The sequence below is a fragment of the Phalaenopsis equestris genome, unplaced genomic scaffold (genome assembly GCF_001263595.1).
Source record: "Phalaenopsis equestris unplaced genomic scaffold, ASM126359v1 Scaffold000973, whole genome shotgun sequence".
Taxonomy (NCBI): Eukaryota; Viridiplantae; Streptophyta; class Magnoliopsida; order Asparagales; family Orchidaceae; genus Phalaenopsis; species Phalaenopsis equestris.
Window position 1 is genome coordinate 14,795 of NW_018165412.1, and position 15,779 is coordinate 30,573.

Genomic DNA, 15,779 nt, shown 5'->3' on the forward strand with positions numbered 1-15,779 from the left:
GAGGGGTGGCGCATATGCGCCCCCTATGTTGGCGCCTAGGCACAGGGTAAGCTGGGATGCTCCATTGAGCATACACTTGTTGCCCGATCCTAAGGTTACACTTTGTCTAATAGGTGTGACGTTCATTGAATGAGATTGTTTCTCCACCTTTAAAGCTATAATCTATACATCAAATAGGGATCAATATGTCTGTAGTTGCGCCACATTACTAATAGACAACCTTAGTCCTCTAAGATATCTCGTTATTGTGCGCTCCTCTTTTTCTATCAACTCACATTTTAGTATGAGTTGATTAAATTTAGTTGCGTACTCCACAAATAATCTCCTTGGCACAAGTGGTAGAGTTTCATGAACATATCATATTAGTAATACACGAGAATATATTTGCGATGTATCTCCCTTTCATCTTAAACCAAATAGTGATTTTACTTTTCCTCTCTTGCTGACGAAGACACTTTGAGTTATTCCACCATAAGAAACCATTATTCCTGAGGTTAATGGCTACAAATTTAACTCGTTTGTTCTGGAAAATATTTTTGTACTAAAAAAAGTTATTATACTGTTTGGAGTCACTCAATAAACTCATCTAGATCCATGTGATTGTTAAAATATGATGAAAATTCACCTTTACTCAAAGATCCCGACTTCTTTGATATTTTATGCTAAATCACCAGAGTATTGGTTCTTCATCACTAAAAACTTCCCAAAAGGAGGGATTCACTTCCTCCACGCAATCTGGCGAGTCACCGTTGTGGTTATGGGTGGCTTCACCAGATTGTCTTCTCTTAAAAATGAAAATTTTTTGTTGCAGTTGGACGATTTCCCGTTGTATTATCCTCCATAGTAAATTCCTTGACAGTTCATTGAGGTTTGTACATGGTAACATGCCTTTTCACCCAAATAGGTTTTAGGCATATCTAAATTGCAAGTTGGTTGTGGGCATAGATTTTGGCAGTAGGTGTCAAGTGGAATATTAATGAGCGCAAAAATGTTGGATTTTGAAATTAGGGTTGTGGCTAGGAATTGCAGTAGAAGTACTTTGGGTATGGCGAAGAACTTTTTTAATTTTGGATTTGGGCAAGAAAGACAAAACCTTAAAATTTAGGGTTTGTCGGGCTCTGATATCATATGATATAGTTTTAAGACTCATAGAAGGTGTTTAAGAATTGACTTTAGCAGGGAGGTGAGTTACATGACAGAAGAATCACGGCAGTAGAGTAATTATTTAGCATCTTAGTGTTACACAAAATTCCAGCAGAGACAAATAATAAGAGTGATAGGTAGAGATTTTTTAAGTGAAAAACTTAAAAGTGAAAAATATCACGAGGTCTAGCTCAATCAGAATGATCCACTATGAGTTAATGAGTACGCAAGACCCTTGTTCCACATACGAGAAAGAATTAAACAGTTCCTCGAAGTACAATGTTTGTATGTAAAAGGACCTACTGTATAATGGTCAAGAGCGATAACAATTGGGAGTAGTTATCAGAACTTCAGTGCACCGTCTTCAAGGTGCATCATTGCACAACATTCGAGGTAATGGGTAGCTCCGTAGGGTGCCTCGTTACTCCGTGATGTAAGTTGTTGTTTCGTATGTTGCTTCATTGCAACAAATAGAGAGCGACTGACGGTGGTTGACAATGACCAGTGAACAGTGGTTGGCAAATACAGGAGCGAGAAGTGTTTGCCAAGACTTCTGTCCAGAATAGTGCTGATATTCGGCTCCTCTGTCTGGTTCTCAGTTTATCTCTGAGTTTTAGTATTTTAGTCGGTCCCCCTTCATGAAGGAAAATAAAAAGAGAAAGGTGGTAATTCAGGCCCCCTTCATGAAACAAAGAAAAGATTAAAAATGGAAAGAAAATAATAGGAAAGAGAAAAAAAGTGCTCAAAGAGTAACCCCCAACCGCTATTGCGATTGCAGGATTGTCGCACAACCCTACTGAATCGTGGGAAAATGCTCAAATAGTAACCCCCAACCTCTACTGCGATTGTAGGATTGTCACACAACCCTACTGAATCGCGGGATTATGCAATCCAACGGAAAAACAGGATTTCCGACACTCCCACATCACATATAATCAATATCTTCATTTCTCCGGTTCGTCTCTCCAAACATACATTATATTCCTCACAAAAACGTTATCTTTCCTCGAATCTATCAAGTTCAACCTTATACGCCATGATAAAATATTTAAGATGCCCAAAAAGCTCAAGCATCAAAATATTAACAAAGAAAATTTACATACGCAACACACAATTGTCATGTATTTACATATCTCACACCTAAATTTCCATATTTTGTATTTACATATCTCACACCTGAATTTCCATATTTACATACATAGCACTTTGGTTTTTTAAACATATACATGAAAAGGTGTATTTCACAATTAAAAAGTTATAAAAGTGCGATTTTTATGTGATGTTACAGTTTTGAGTGCTATGTAAAAATATGAACGTTCATGTGTGAGATATGCAAACCCATGAATTGTGTGCTATGTAAATTCCCCTGCTAACAAAAGGCCACTAGGTTCAAACTCAGGATTAAAATTGGCATGCCATGTAGGCCACTTGAAACAAATAAGAACTTTCTAACAAGGTTTATATAGTCTTAACATTACCAATAATCAGGGGACAGAAATTTAGTTCATGCAAATATATACCTATGCAAAGCTTGATCATCTGAAAGTTTCCCTCTTGCTTTAAACCAATAATTCAATCTGAAGCAAGAATACAGAGATTAACGAGAAAATTTTACTAAAAAAGGTAATGACGTAATTAACTTCCTACTAATTAAACTGAGAGAACAAAAGATATTTGACCTTGTTTTTGTTGGTCTTGTTGACTTGTTTGGTTCGCAGAATCTTAGCTCGATAGGCCAAGGAACCAATTTTCTTCTAGCAACGTCATTTCGGTACTGTCTACCAAAAATAATAGAAAAATTTACGTACATACCATACAACTTTTATGAATTTACATACTTAACACCAAAACTTTGATATTTACACTTGTAACACCTTCGTATCATAACTCCATGCATGAAAATGTGTAGCTCACTTTTTAAAAAGATAATGATGATGGTATTTTTTTATGTGATGTTAAGGATTTAAGTTATATGGACGTAAATATGAATGCTTAGAAGTTAGATATGTAAATACATAAGAATTGTGTAGTATGTTACGTAAATGCCCCAAAAAAATAATTAGCCTGATGCAAAAAATCAAAAACATTTCAAATCAAAAGAAAGGTAACAAGAGCAGAATAAATGATTTGTGTCCCCAAGAGATGCAACTGATTCAATAGGCCTAAGCCCATACTTTCGTTTATTACTTTTACATAGAAGTAATAAGAACAGAAAATTTTACAATTCTTTACTTTTTCAAAAACGTAGAAGGTTAAAAGCTCATAAGCTCACAAAAAAATGTTGCAACGCATCTTCACAGCAATAAGCAGAAAGACGAAAGGATAAACTACACTATAAAAATCACACTTAAAAATTTATGAATGACATTGAATGTTATTCCTAGGAGTTACATCAAATGTGCAAATTATGGTGATTTAATGACAATATATTTAATTATCTACAGTGGCAGATAGGGTAGTCAAAAAAGCTTGACATTCATGAGTAGCTCGTGTTCGGCTCGCTAAATAGCTCGTGATCTATTGAAGAACGATGATGTATATGCAGTTCTTAAATTTAATTAAATAGCAAATAAAAAAATTTAGGGTAGATTAATAAGGAACATTTACATACAGGCCACTAAATGCCTATGAACGTACATATCTAACATCTGAATGTTGCTTTTTACATTCATACAACCCCAATCATTCATATTACATAAAAAAATACCACCATTTTAACTTTTAAAAAATGAAATAAACCTTTCATGCATAGGCAAGGATGTACTTATGTAAAAATTGAAGTTAGGTCCTAGATTAATAAAACCATAGGAATTAAGAAGTATTTATGTAAATCTTCCAATTACTAAATATGAAAAATTACAGATTACAACATATGGAAAAATACAATACTTCAGAGGTGGACATATGATCATGGAGAATACAATATGCACTCAAAACTAAAAAACCTGAGTGATACGAGGTTGGGCGTACCAACCGGCTTGCTAGTGGACCAGGCAACTGCATCGGGTCCAAGGAAAGTCTCGGTCCAGGTCCAAAAAGGACTGAGCGGCAATTATATGAAGCAGCATTTCTGCCAACTCTCCCCACTTCCTTCCTTCTCTGTTTTTTTTTTGTTTGAGTCTTTATATTTGCCGATTTGAGAGAATTAGGATTAAATTTTGTCCTGTTTGCTTTTAAATTTTCAGTGTGAAGTTTTTTTCCCTCTTGCAAGGGCTATATCCGATGACAGATGATGTTCCAGCTGTATCATGTTCCGAGGTGGTGTTATATTGTTCCAATTCCCTCCTATCTTCTCCCCAACACCTTTTCCTAGCCTTGCATAGCTGTCGGCCACCCCCATCTTCCTCCAACAGCTCTATCGCCGCACCTACCGCCACCAAAACCTGCTTTCCAGCCACCCAGTCCCCCATTCCGGCACCCTTACTCCCCCTCCCTACAGCCACTTGGGTTGTACAGCCCTCCAAGCCATCTACCCGCATCCTGGCAACTTGGCATCTCTTCCCTGGAGTAATCATTGTTGTCCAACCCACCTACAACCCACCAAACAGCCATCCTGCATTCCCCACCTTTCCTTACAATCTCGTCGACGCCACCACTGCCACAGATCTCCTCCTCCAGCCCTAACTAGAGATTAGTCTAGTATTGCATTTCCTTTTTCCGTTTGTGTCGTGTTGTAAACCTATTTCTATATTAAAAAAAGATTGCTTTGTATTTCCGCTGATTTTCGAACTATTTCCGGAACTTGCAGACTAAGAACACCAAGGATCCGCAGTGGCTTCACCAAAATATATTCTATACCCGCTGCAAAATAAACAAAACTGTATGCAGCCTCATCATTGACGACGAGAGCAAGAAGAACTTGCATCAACACGAATGATAAAGAATTTAGGACTTGCGACTCAGAGGCATTCCCAACCTTATTCACTGATGTGGCTGAAGAAGAAGAATCGGGTCAGCATCAACCGAAGATGTTTGGTAGAGTTTTTGATTGGAGACCAGCCGCAACACTAGGTGTAGCTTGACGTGGTCCCTAGGGATGCCTACCACCTTCTATTGAGAAGATCATGACAGTTTGACCAGAGTACTAAGCACGATGGAATCGGGAACACATTCTTTCACCAAGGATGGGAAGCACATCATTCTACTTTCTTCAGTGGAGTCTGAAATCACAGGAGCCCTCACCAGCAGAGCGACGTCAGTGAGACCCGTTCTAGTGACAGCCCGGGACAACAGGACAGAGATACGCACTCCATACATGGGACGGATATGACAAAAAATATTTCAGGGCCTCACGGACGACACCGTACCACCGGCTCCACCACCAGGCGAGACGGTCAAACTTCTCCAACGACACACTAGACTGAACCAACCGTAGGTTACTTTGGGAAGATTCAGCAGAACAGGCGGGGCCCGCAGTTTCAGAAGAGTGGATCGAACTGGATGTGGGCTTGCAAGTGTGAGAAAATCCTCGGATGTTTTGGGGAAATATGAAGTTGCTAGTGGGATCCAGGTGCCGCTAGGACGATCGAATAACCAGAAGCTTCTACCTATGAAGTCGAAGCTTCCCCAACCCCGTGAAACTGACGCGGGGTTGGGCATACCTGCAGACTGAACCAGCAGGCTAGTGGACCGAGCGACTGTACCCGGCCCCAATAAGGCCTCAGTCCACGTCCAAATAAGACTGAGAAGCAATTATATGAGGCGACATTGCCGCCAACCCTCCCCGCTTCCTTTTTTGTTTTTCCTTGTTTGAGTCTCTATATTTGCTGTTTTGATAGAAAATTTTTGTTGTGTATGCTTTCAAATTTCCTAGATGATGTCTTTTTCCCTCTTGCTAGGGTTGCATCCTGCACCGAGGTAGTGTTGTATCCTTCCAATCCCCTCCTGTCTTCTCCCCGACCCTTTCTCCTACCCTTTATTAGCCGCTGACCACCCCCATCTTTCACCAAGAATGGGAAGCATATCATTCTACTTTCTTCAGCGGAACCTGAGATCACAGGAGCCCTTTTTCTTTCTTTCCAGGATTGTATCCTGCTCCGAGGTGGTGTTGTATCCTTCCAATCCCCTCTTATCTTCTCCCGGATCCTTTCTGTGGCCTTCCTAGTTGTCGTGCCACCCCAATCTTCCTCCAACAATTCTGCTGCCACCCCTACTGCCACCAAAACCTGCTATCCAACCACCTAGTTCCCCATTTCAGCATCCGTACTCCCCTCCCTACAGCCACCCGGGTTGTCGAGCCCTCCAAGGCATCTACTCGCAGCAATCAATGTTGTCCTGCACACCTACAACCCACCAAACCTAGTTCCAACCACCCAAACAGCCATTTTGCCGATCCCACCTTTTCTTAACACTTTGCCAATGCCACCACCGCTCCAGATCTCCTCCTCCAGCTCTAACCGGAGATTAGTCTAGTATTGTATTTCATTTTTCCATTTGTGTCATGTTGTAAACCTATTTCTAGATTAAAGAAAGTTTGTTTTGCATTTCCGTTGATTTCCCAACTAGTTCTGGATCCTACAAACTGAGAACACGAGGGATCAGCAGTGGCTTCGCCATAACATATTTTGCACCCGCTGCATAGTAGACAAAACGATATGCAGCTTCATCATTGACAACGAGAACAGCAAAAACATGGCATCGACACAGATGGTAGAGAAATTGAGACTTGCAACTCGGAGGCATTCCAAGCCTTACCACTGATGTGGCTAAAAAAGGAGAATTGGGTCAGCATCATCCTAAGATGCTTGGTAGCATTTTCGATTGTCGGTCTGCTACAGGACTAGGTGTGGTGTGACATGGTCCCCATTGATACCAGCCTCCTTCTGTTGGGAAGGCCATGACAAGTTGACCGAAGGACTAAGCACGATGAATTCAGAAACACATTCTTTCACCAAGGATGGAAAGCACATCATACTACTTCCTTCGGCGAAGCCTGAGATCACAGAAGCCCTCACCAGCAGAGCAGCGTAAATGGGACCCGTTTTAGTGACAACCCGGGACAAGGACTAAGATACACACTCCAAACACGGGACATATACAACAAAGGGTATTTCAGAGCATCACGATTGACAACGTACCACCAGATCCACCATCGGGTGGGACGGTTCAAGCTACTCAGACAACATGTCAGACTAAACCAATTGTAGGTTACTTTGGGAAGATTCAGCAGTACAGATGGGGCCCGTAGTTTCAGAAGAGAGCGGATTGAAATGGATGTGGGCTCGTAAGTGTTAAAAAATCCTCAGATATTTTGGGGAAATATGCAGTTGTCATTGGGATCCAGGTGCTGCTAAGACAACCAACGAAGAAATAAAAGCTTCAACCTATGAAGACGATGCTTCCCCAACCCAGTGAGACTGACGCGGGGTTTGGCGTACCAACCGGTTGAATCGAGTGGCTAGTGGATCAGGCAACTGTACCTGGTCCAAGGAAGGCCTCGGTTCAAGTCCAAAAAGGACCGAGCAGCAATTATATGAGGCGACATTGCCGCCAACCCTCCCCACTTCCTTCTTTGTTTTTCCTTGTTTGAGTCTTTAGATTTGATGTTTTGAGAGAATTAGGGTTGAGTTTTGTTGTGTTTGCTTTCATTTTTTTTATAGTCTTTTTCCTTCTTGCTAAGGTTTGTGCTCCGGCTATATCATGCTCTGAAGTGGTGTTTTATCCCTACAATCCCCTCGTATCCCCGACCCCTTCTAACCTTTCCTAGCCGCTAGCCACCCCCATCTTCCTCCAACAATTCAGTTGCCACCCCTACTGCCACCAAAACCTGTTGTCCAACCACGCTATTCCCCATTCCAGCACCCGTACTCCCCTCCCTACAACCACTTAGGTTGTTCAGTCCTCCAAGCCATCTACCCGTATCCTTCCATCTCTTCCTTGTAGCAATCCTTGTTGTCCAGCCCACATAAAACCCACCAAACCCTGTTCCAACCTACCTAACAGCCATCCGACCTTCCCCACCTTTCCTCGCCACATCACCAATGCCACCACTGCCTCGGATCTCCTCCTCCAGCCCTAACTAGAGATTATTTAGTATTGTATTTTTTTTTTGGTTTGTGTCGTGTTGTAACATTATTTCTATATTACAGAAAGTTTTCTTTGTGTTTCTGTAGATTTCCAAACCAGTTCCAGTATCATTAAGAGCTTAAAGTAGCGAATTGTTGAAAGGATAAACTCTATGCTTTCACAAGCCTCCTTGTTACAAGTACATTGGTTTGCAATTTTAAGTTAATGAAGCGACATGCATTTGATAAGCAAATATTACACATAGGGCTTGTTTGGGACAATTTTTTTTTTAAAAAAAAACATGTTTATTTAGTATATTTTTGAAGTGCTTTTATTTTTTGCTTCTAAAAAAAAAAATTAACATATTTTTTAAAAGACTCGAACGATATTTAGGTGCTTTGAGTGTTTTAAAAAACAACCATATCTTGATCAAACCAGTCAAATATGTTTTGTTTCAAATCAAAACATAAATAAAATAAAATAAGAATATAAAATATAAAATAAAAAAAAGTGATCCCAAATGGTCCCCTAATTTTTAACAAGTGTTAAAAATTAAACAGCAAAGATAGGACTCAAGCTCAAAAATGTTGGGCTCAAATACCACATTGAAAATTAGACCCAGACAGCTTAAAGCCTTAAGCATGTATATTGCAATGCAGGATTCATTTAAATTTAATAGAGATTGTAGAAAATACTTCCTAGAAAAAAAAAAAAAAAGGATCAGATAACCAAGAGAACCAACAAGTAGCAAATAAAGATTTTTTTGGTTGAATTATTTATGTATTTACATATCCAGCACCTACATTTTGCTTTTTAAGTTTAATCTTTTCATATTACATAAACAATACCACCATTCTAACATTAAAAAGATGAAATGCATCTTTTCAAGCATTGGTAATGTGGTATGTTTGCACAAATTGAAGTTCATGTGTTAGACATATAAATACATAAGCATTGAGTGGTATAGGTATGTAAATCTTCCGCATAGTCAATTGATAGATTGATTCAGTCTAAATTTTGTAAACCAAACCCTCAAATGGAAATGACCGTGTGCAAGCACAGAGAGACAATCCACTTGCCAATAACACCCGAAACAACAAAAAAAGCCACACAACACAAGAAATGATACTTTTCTTAATGAAATGCTAGCACAGAATTACATAATTTCATAGCAAGATTGCCTTCCTAGTTTCGAATGGGCATCCTAGAATAAAAAATTTACGCCTTGGTTTTTCCTTCTTCAAACAGAACAAAACAGGGAAATTTACATACATAGCACACGATTCTTATGTATTTACATATCTCACACCTAAACTTTCATATTTATATACATAGCACTTTGGTCTTTAAAGCTATGCATGAAAAATGTATATTTCACTTTTAAAAAGTGGTAATAGTGTCATCTTCTGTAATATTAAGGATTTGAGTGTTATGTGTGTAATTATGAAAACTTAGGTGTGAGATATGTAAATACATTAAAGTTGTGTGCTATGCATGTAAATGCCCCAATAGAATAAGGTGATTTGTATTAGCGCCAAAATTTTCCACAGAAACAGTAGCAATTTCATGATAAGGTGAGGAAACCTTCAAATTAAGAGCAGCAGAACGTAGAATCTAACAAATGAAAGCACTTTTATTAAGCAAATTTGTGACATCCTGACATCAATTTTAGAAATTCATGATTTGTTTGGAATAAAAAACAAGAAGCTTTTAATTAGAGGGCATAAGCGTTACATGGGAAGACGAGGATCAGTGAGCCGCTTCTCCCATAGCAATTCCATTGGCGATAACTGCATTGAACTTACTGTATGTAACAGAGCTAGAAAATTTGGCATCTGAGCTCAATATAAGTGATATAAAGTTGGGTTACTTACTGTCTCTGGGGCAGGAACATTGGGCATTAAAGCTTCTTGATGTTCAAAACCTACCTCTTCTTTCTGCCAAAGAAGCCATAAAGTTTATATATGTAATATTAAGGATGTTATAGAATTTGAGTTTGAAACAGGAATAAAAGTAGAAATTAAGTACCAAGTATCTATATATATATATATATATATAGAGAGAGAGAGAGAGAGAGAGAGAGAGAGAGAAACCGAAGCTCGCTTAAATGAGCCTTTGTCTCGGTCCAGGCCTGCTAAGAAAACAAGCCCAGAAGAGGATGTCGAGGAAAATTGGCCAAGCAAACTGGACACTCGGAAGAGGATCGACCGAGTATGAGTGACCGAGTGCAAATGGCTGAGCACATGGCCAAGTGGCCAAGTGGACAAGTGGACGAATATGAATAATCGAAGACACACGGTCAAATACGGACATTAAGGTGAGATCGCCAAGAGCAAAGATCACAAGCCATTCGTCAGATAGCCAGTTGACTTTAGAGAAGAAATCCTCAGAATGAACTTGGCTTTAACGATGATGTGACCGTGGAGACATGTAAACAACTAGATGTCCCTAAAAAGCCCAGGCATCATTATAACCTACACTATTTTTTACTAAGGAATTACCCTAAAACTAATTCCGATCTTTGATTCAACCAAGGGTGTAACTCTATCATCCTTTTTTCTCTCTTCCAGCAAATATTCTCTCTCTCTCTCTCTCTCTCTCTCTCTCTCTCTCTCTCTCTCTCTCTATTCCTTAGGTTTAATTCACAAAAAAAAAGGATTCAACACTATATATATATATATTATTTTTTATTTTTTCTTTTAGAAATCTCAGTGGCTAATATATTAAACAGAAAGTAGAATACAGATAGATTGCGTAGGAGTGCGGCCCTCACAATAATCACCACATTAAATGGTTCAAAAAAGAGAAAATACATAAAAATATATGAGGAACCTAAAGAAAAAACAAAAAAGTGTCAAAATACTGAGTATCAAGTAGATAGAGAGCGACTGAAGACGTCGCCGAGTACGATTGAACAGTCCACTTCAGAATTTTCATAAAATGATTGTCGATCTTGATAAATTTTTGAGAAAAAATATGAGTATAATCGGCATCGTGAGCCAACTGAATAAGTATATGTCGATCATCTAGTAAGTCAAAATTTCAACTGCCCAATAGCTTCATAGCATAAAACCCTTTCCAAATGATCTCCAGTTTTGGGTGACCATAAAAGAATTTCCCCACTAAAGCAAAACGCCAAGAGGACGCAAGAGTGTTGGTTTCAACCTCAGTGAGAATAAGAACAGGCTTTCCATTTATTTTGTCAAGCTATATAATGAAAGTGTGATCACCACCACATTCAATAGCGTCGTGGAAAGATTGAGGAGCATTGCAGGACTTGTCAATATGAAAATCAAGCTCTGAACTTGAAAGAGAAGCACGAGTTTAAATAGGAAAGTCATCGACAAGTGCATTGGCATAAGAGCACATTGTCGAGGCCATCTCCAGAACGGCTAGGAGAGCCGCTATAAAAAAGGCAAGTAGACTTCGGGGGAACTTCTGTCGGGCAGGGTGACAGAGACGTCGCCGAGTACGAGGGAACCTTCTGTCAGGAGAAGACAACGCAAGCCACGACAGCTAAGAAAGAAGCGTCGTCGACTGGGTGACGCTGCGGAAGGCTCGTGGAACACGATCCCACAGAGACGTGCACGCCGCCGTCAAAGATGATCCTTAAGCTGCCGCACGAACGCACTCCCGTAGAAGACGAGCCGTGAGGATATTGACGTGCGATGCTGACGAAAACGAAAGAAGATCGAGCGCTAGCAGTGAAGCAGAACCAGCATTCGCCATAATGGCGAAACCCTAGAAGAGCGATATCGAGGAAGACGACGCCATCTACAATATATATATATATATATATATTTGGGGAGTGCATGTCACATAAATTTATAAATACATTGATATATATAGTAGATGGGGAACGCATTGACGACGCCCTAAAACTGAAGTTTACGTGTTAGATATGTAAATACATCAAAGTTGAGTGGTATGCATGTAAAGCTTCCCACTAAAAAAGTTGAATATATAAAAATTTAAAATAAATGTGAAATAACAAAACCAAGTAGTTTTAAGGAAGATTTACTTACATGCCACTTAATTTCTATGTATTTATATATCTAACACCTAAACTTCAAATTTTACATACATACCATCTTACTTATGCACCTCCTTCTCCTTCCTTCCATTAAGGCACGACATCACCTCCTCCTTTAGCTATGCAAACGTCGAAGCCTCCCATAGATGCAAATGATGACTTCCTTCTCCGTCTTCTTCTTCTTCTGTCTTCTTCCTTCTCTCGAACACTCTATTGTCTCCCTCGCTCTTCTGGCTTTGTTGGTTCGAAAAGAGCATACACAACTCTTATGCCCAACTAAAACTATGTTTACCCCACACTCTCAATTCAATTATTATTATTATTATTTTATTTATATATTTAAAATTTCAGTTATTATAATTTTAATCCATAATTAAGAGTGAAGTTTGAATGTTTATTTTATGAAAACTAAACCAAACTAACCGAACCATTCCAGTTGGTTTGATTTTATTTTGAGAATATTATTCGGCAAGTTTTTGTTTGAAAATTGGCCAAATAGAAACCAACCAATATGGTCAGGCCAATGCACCGATCGAACTGGCACCCTCTAAATGGTCAGGTAATAGAGTTAAAAGTATTATGACAGCCAATGAGAACAAGACACTAAACAAGCAACACAAAGAAGATGAGAAGCCTAAAAATAAATAATTGGAGTAGGCAAACTAAGGAGCAGCAAAAGTGGTTGTAAACTCCACAAACTTAGGTTCATAATTGGTCTCTAGCAAAATCTCTTATCCAAGCTTGAATTCAAACTCATCTTCAAGCTTGATGGAACACTCGTCTCCTTAAAATGTAGCAGCCAAGACACTAACCCGTTAAAATTTCCTTATTTTATTTTAATCATTTATTTCGGCTACTACACACAGATTAGGCCATCTTATGATCGTCTTTAAACTCATTATTCATTAGCGCTTGAATAAAAATCATTCTGCAAATGACCTAGCCCCTCCTAATTTATGTGTGCCTGTGCGCACTCACAAAAATAGTCCCCTGGCTATTTATAGAGTGACAATTTAGTCCCAGTCTATAAAAGTGTTAAATTAGTCCTCACGCTCTTTTAATATAGGTTGAAATAATTCTAAAGACTATTTCAAACCCCTTTAAAAGAGATTGGGGACTAAATTGACATGTTATAGACTCTGGAGCTAAAATGATCCCAACAAACAGTTAAGGGACCATTTTGACACTTCTCTCTCTCTCTCTCTCTCTCTCTATATATATATATATATATTATGTATGTATATATATGTATGTATGTATATATATGTATGTATGTATATATATGTATGTATGTATATATATGTATGTATGTATATATATGTATGTATGTATATATATGTATGTATGCATACATGCATGTGTGTGTGTGTATATATATATACACATGCATTCACATTATACACACACAAACACACACACACACACACACACACACACACAACCAAAATGAACTACCCGTTTGGGGCAGCTTAAAAGTGTGGGCGGGGTTTTTCAAAATGCCGCCGTACCAAAATGAACTACCCGTTTGGGGCAGCCTAAAAGTGTGGGCGGGGTTTTTCAAAATGCCGCCGTACCTTTTGTTTCGCGCGTTTCGCCGGCTTATTCAAAACTGCGTTTGAGTTTTTTACACTAAACGCAGGCTGCGGGTCGAACTCCGCGGGCTGCCTTTCAGGATAAGCAGCTTATCCTGAAACGCACAAGCTGCCCCAAACGCATATGCATGAGACAATACCCAAAGTATAATTACATAATCAAAAAACCAAAATTGGAAAAAAGAAGCTGACCATATTAACCTTTTTAGGGCCAATGGCAATAAAGCACCAGAGTAAATTTCACAAAGTTGTTAAATATAGGATCATTAAGAAGAAAAAACCTTAAATGAAGCAAGTAACATGAATATCACATTGCCATGTTGTTTAGCTTCCACTCTTCGAGTAGCAAAACTATATCCATCTCGTGCCCGATGAACTTGATATATGATTGGTGCTGCATGAAATTACTTAGACAATTAAAATATATCATTTATTTCCTCCAGTGGAGTTAATGTAACAATAGTAAAAAAAAAATTTAAAAAGGAAAAACAGCAGTCCAAGGCAAAATATGAAGTAAAAGCAAAACCTTGATTTGAGAGCATAGATTTATATATACAATATATAGTAGCCTAACCAAGAACAACGCGATTACAAAATCTACATCATTTAACAGTGTATTAAATAGCATCCCACAATCAGTGTTTGAAAAAAATAAACTAATGCACTATGATGAAAGAAATATAAGAATTTAATGCATGTAGAAGAAGAGAAAATCAAATTTTGTGCAGTGTCCGTGATAAAAGAAGTCATTTATGAAGCAACATTTATGAAACGAAATTGCTCGAAATGACTAAAATTCCAGTCAATATTTTGATCATTCATCAAATTTAATTTGTTGGTATCTTTGAAAGTGATTTTTTATTTTTTCCTTACACAAGACTTCTTGTATCTTTTTAAACAAGTTTCAGTCAATCATTAAAATGGAATGTAGAGCAAATCCCCAAGTGAGATCTGAAATCATGAGTTAATGTTCTTCATTACTTTTTAGTAAATAATTTAATTGTTCGCAATTTTCCAGTAATAGTTTATGATTACTGAAATAATCATAAAAATGCTAGAATTAAAACTATTCTAGCCCATTTCTATTACTATTCAATTGTCAGTTTACAAGCACTGACAGCTCTCTCAAACTCATGCAAATTCAAAGAAGAGTTTGCCGCACATGAAAGGATCATGCAGACGCATCAGCTCTTAATTAGGGAAATTTACATACATAGCACACAATTCTTATGTATTTGCATATCTCACACCAAAACTTCCATATTTACATAATATAGCACTTTGATGTTTCAAACCTCCGAATGAAAATGTGTATTTGACTTTTAAAATGTGGTAATAGTGATATTTTTTTTATTTGATATTAAAGATTTGAGTGCTATGTATGTAAATATGAAAGTTTAGGCGTGAGATGTAAATACATAAGAGTTATGTGTAATGATAGTGATGTGGATGCTTGCTGGGTTGAACTGGCCACGGATCCACGGAATAGTACATTCTTTGCACCATCGCCCTAGTATCCCGTTTGTATACGTATCATTTTACTTCGAGACTTATAAACCCTTAATGTGTTTCTTTGTGAATTCTAGCACTAATAACCATATTTGCTTATTCTTGAATTATTCAGCTATCAGTTTGTAAATGAGCCAATTAATTAATATGATAGTTCAAGAGAACTGCGCACGGGGACAAATGCAGTATATTAATAGAAAGATACAAATATGAAAAGATCCAACCATAAAGATAAAATGAATGGACATGAAGACCATTCTTTGTCAAATTTATTGATATTTATCAACATCTCCTCAGCTATTTCAGGTCAGCTTTCTGAATCCTTAATCAGCATTTTTTAAATGCTTCTAACAGGTCATGTTCTGTACAATTCTTCTTAAGAAAAGTTAAGCGATTTACATGCATACCACGCAATTCCTATTTGTTTATATATCTAACACCTGAACTTTATTTTTTACACTTATGCCACCCAAATCTTCACATCAAACATACCATCC

At 38.1% G+C, this 15,779-nt stretch overlaps 1 protein-coding gene across 2 annotated transcripts in view; it reads right to left on the reverse strand.

The window, feature by feature from the left end:
- The window catches only part of LOC110032560 (acyl-CoA thioesterase 2), a 51,342-nt gene that overhangs the window by 8,146 nt on the left and 27,417 nt on the right, over positions 1-15,779 (reverse strand). The window contains exons 9-13 of one of the 2 annotated variants that reach the window (XM_020736226.1): positions 14,055-14,167; positions 10,023-10,085; positions 9,883-9,938; positions 2,823-2,921; positions 2,664-2,720 (exon numbers count right to left, since the gene is read on the reverse strand). In XM_020736226.1, coding sequence (XP_020591885.1) covers positions 2,664-2,720; positions 2,823-2,921; positions 9,883-9,938; positions 10,023-10,085; positions 14,055-14,167 — 388 coding nt within the window. The remainder of the gene's footprint in view (positions 1-2,663; positions 2,721-2,822; positions 2,922-9,882; positions 9,939-10,022; positions 10,086-14,054; positions 14,168-15,779) is intronic. The other variant, XM_020736227.1, reaches the window with a different exon arrangement.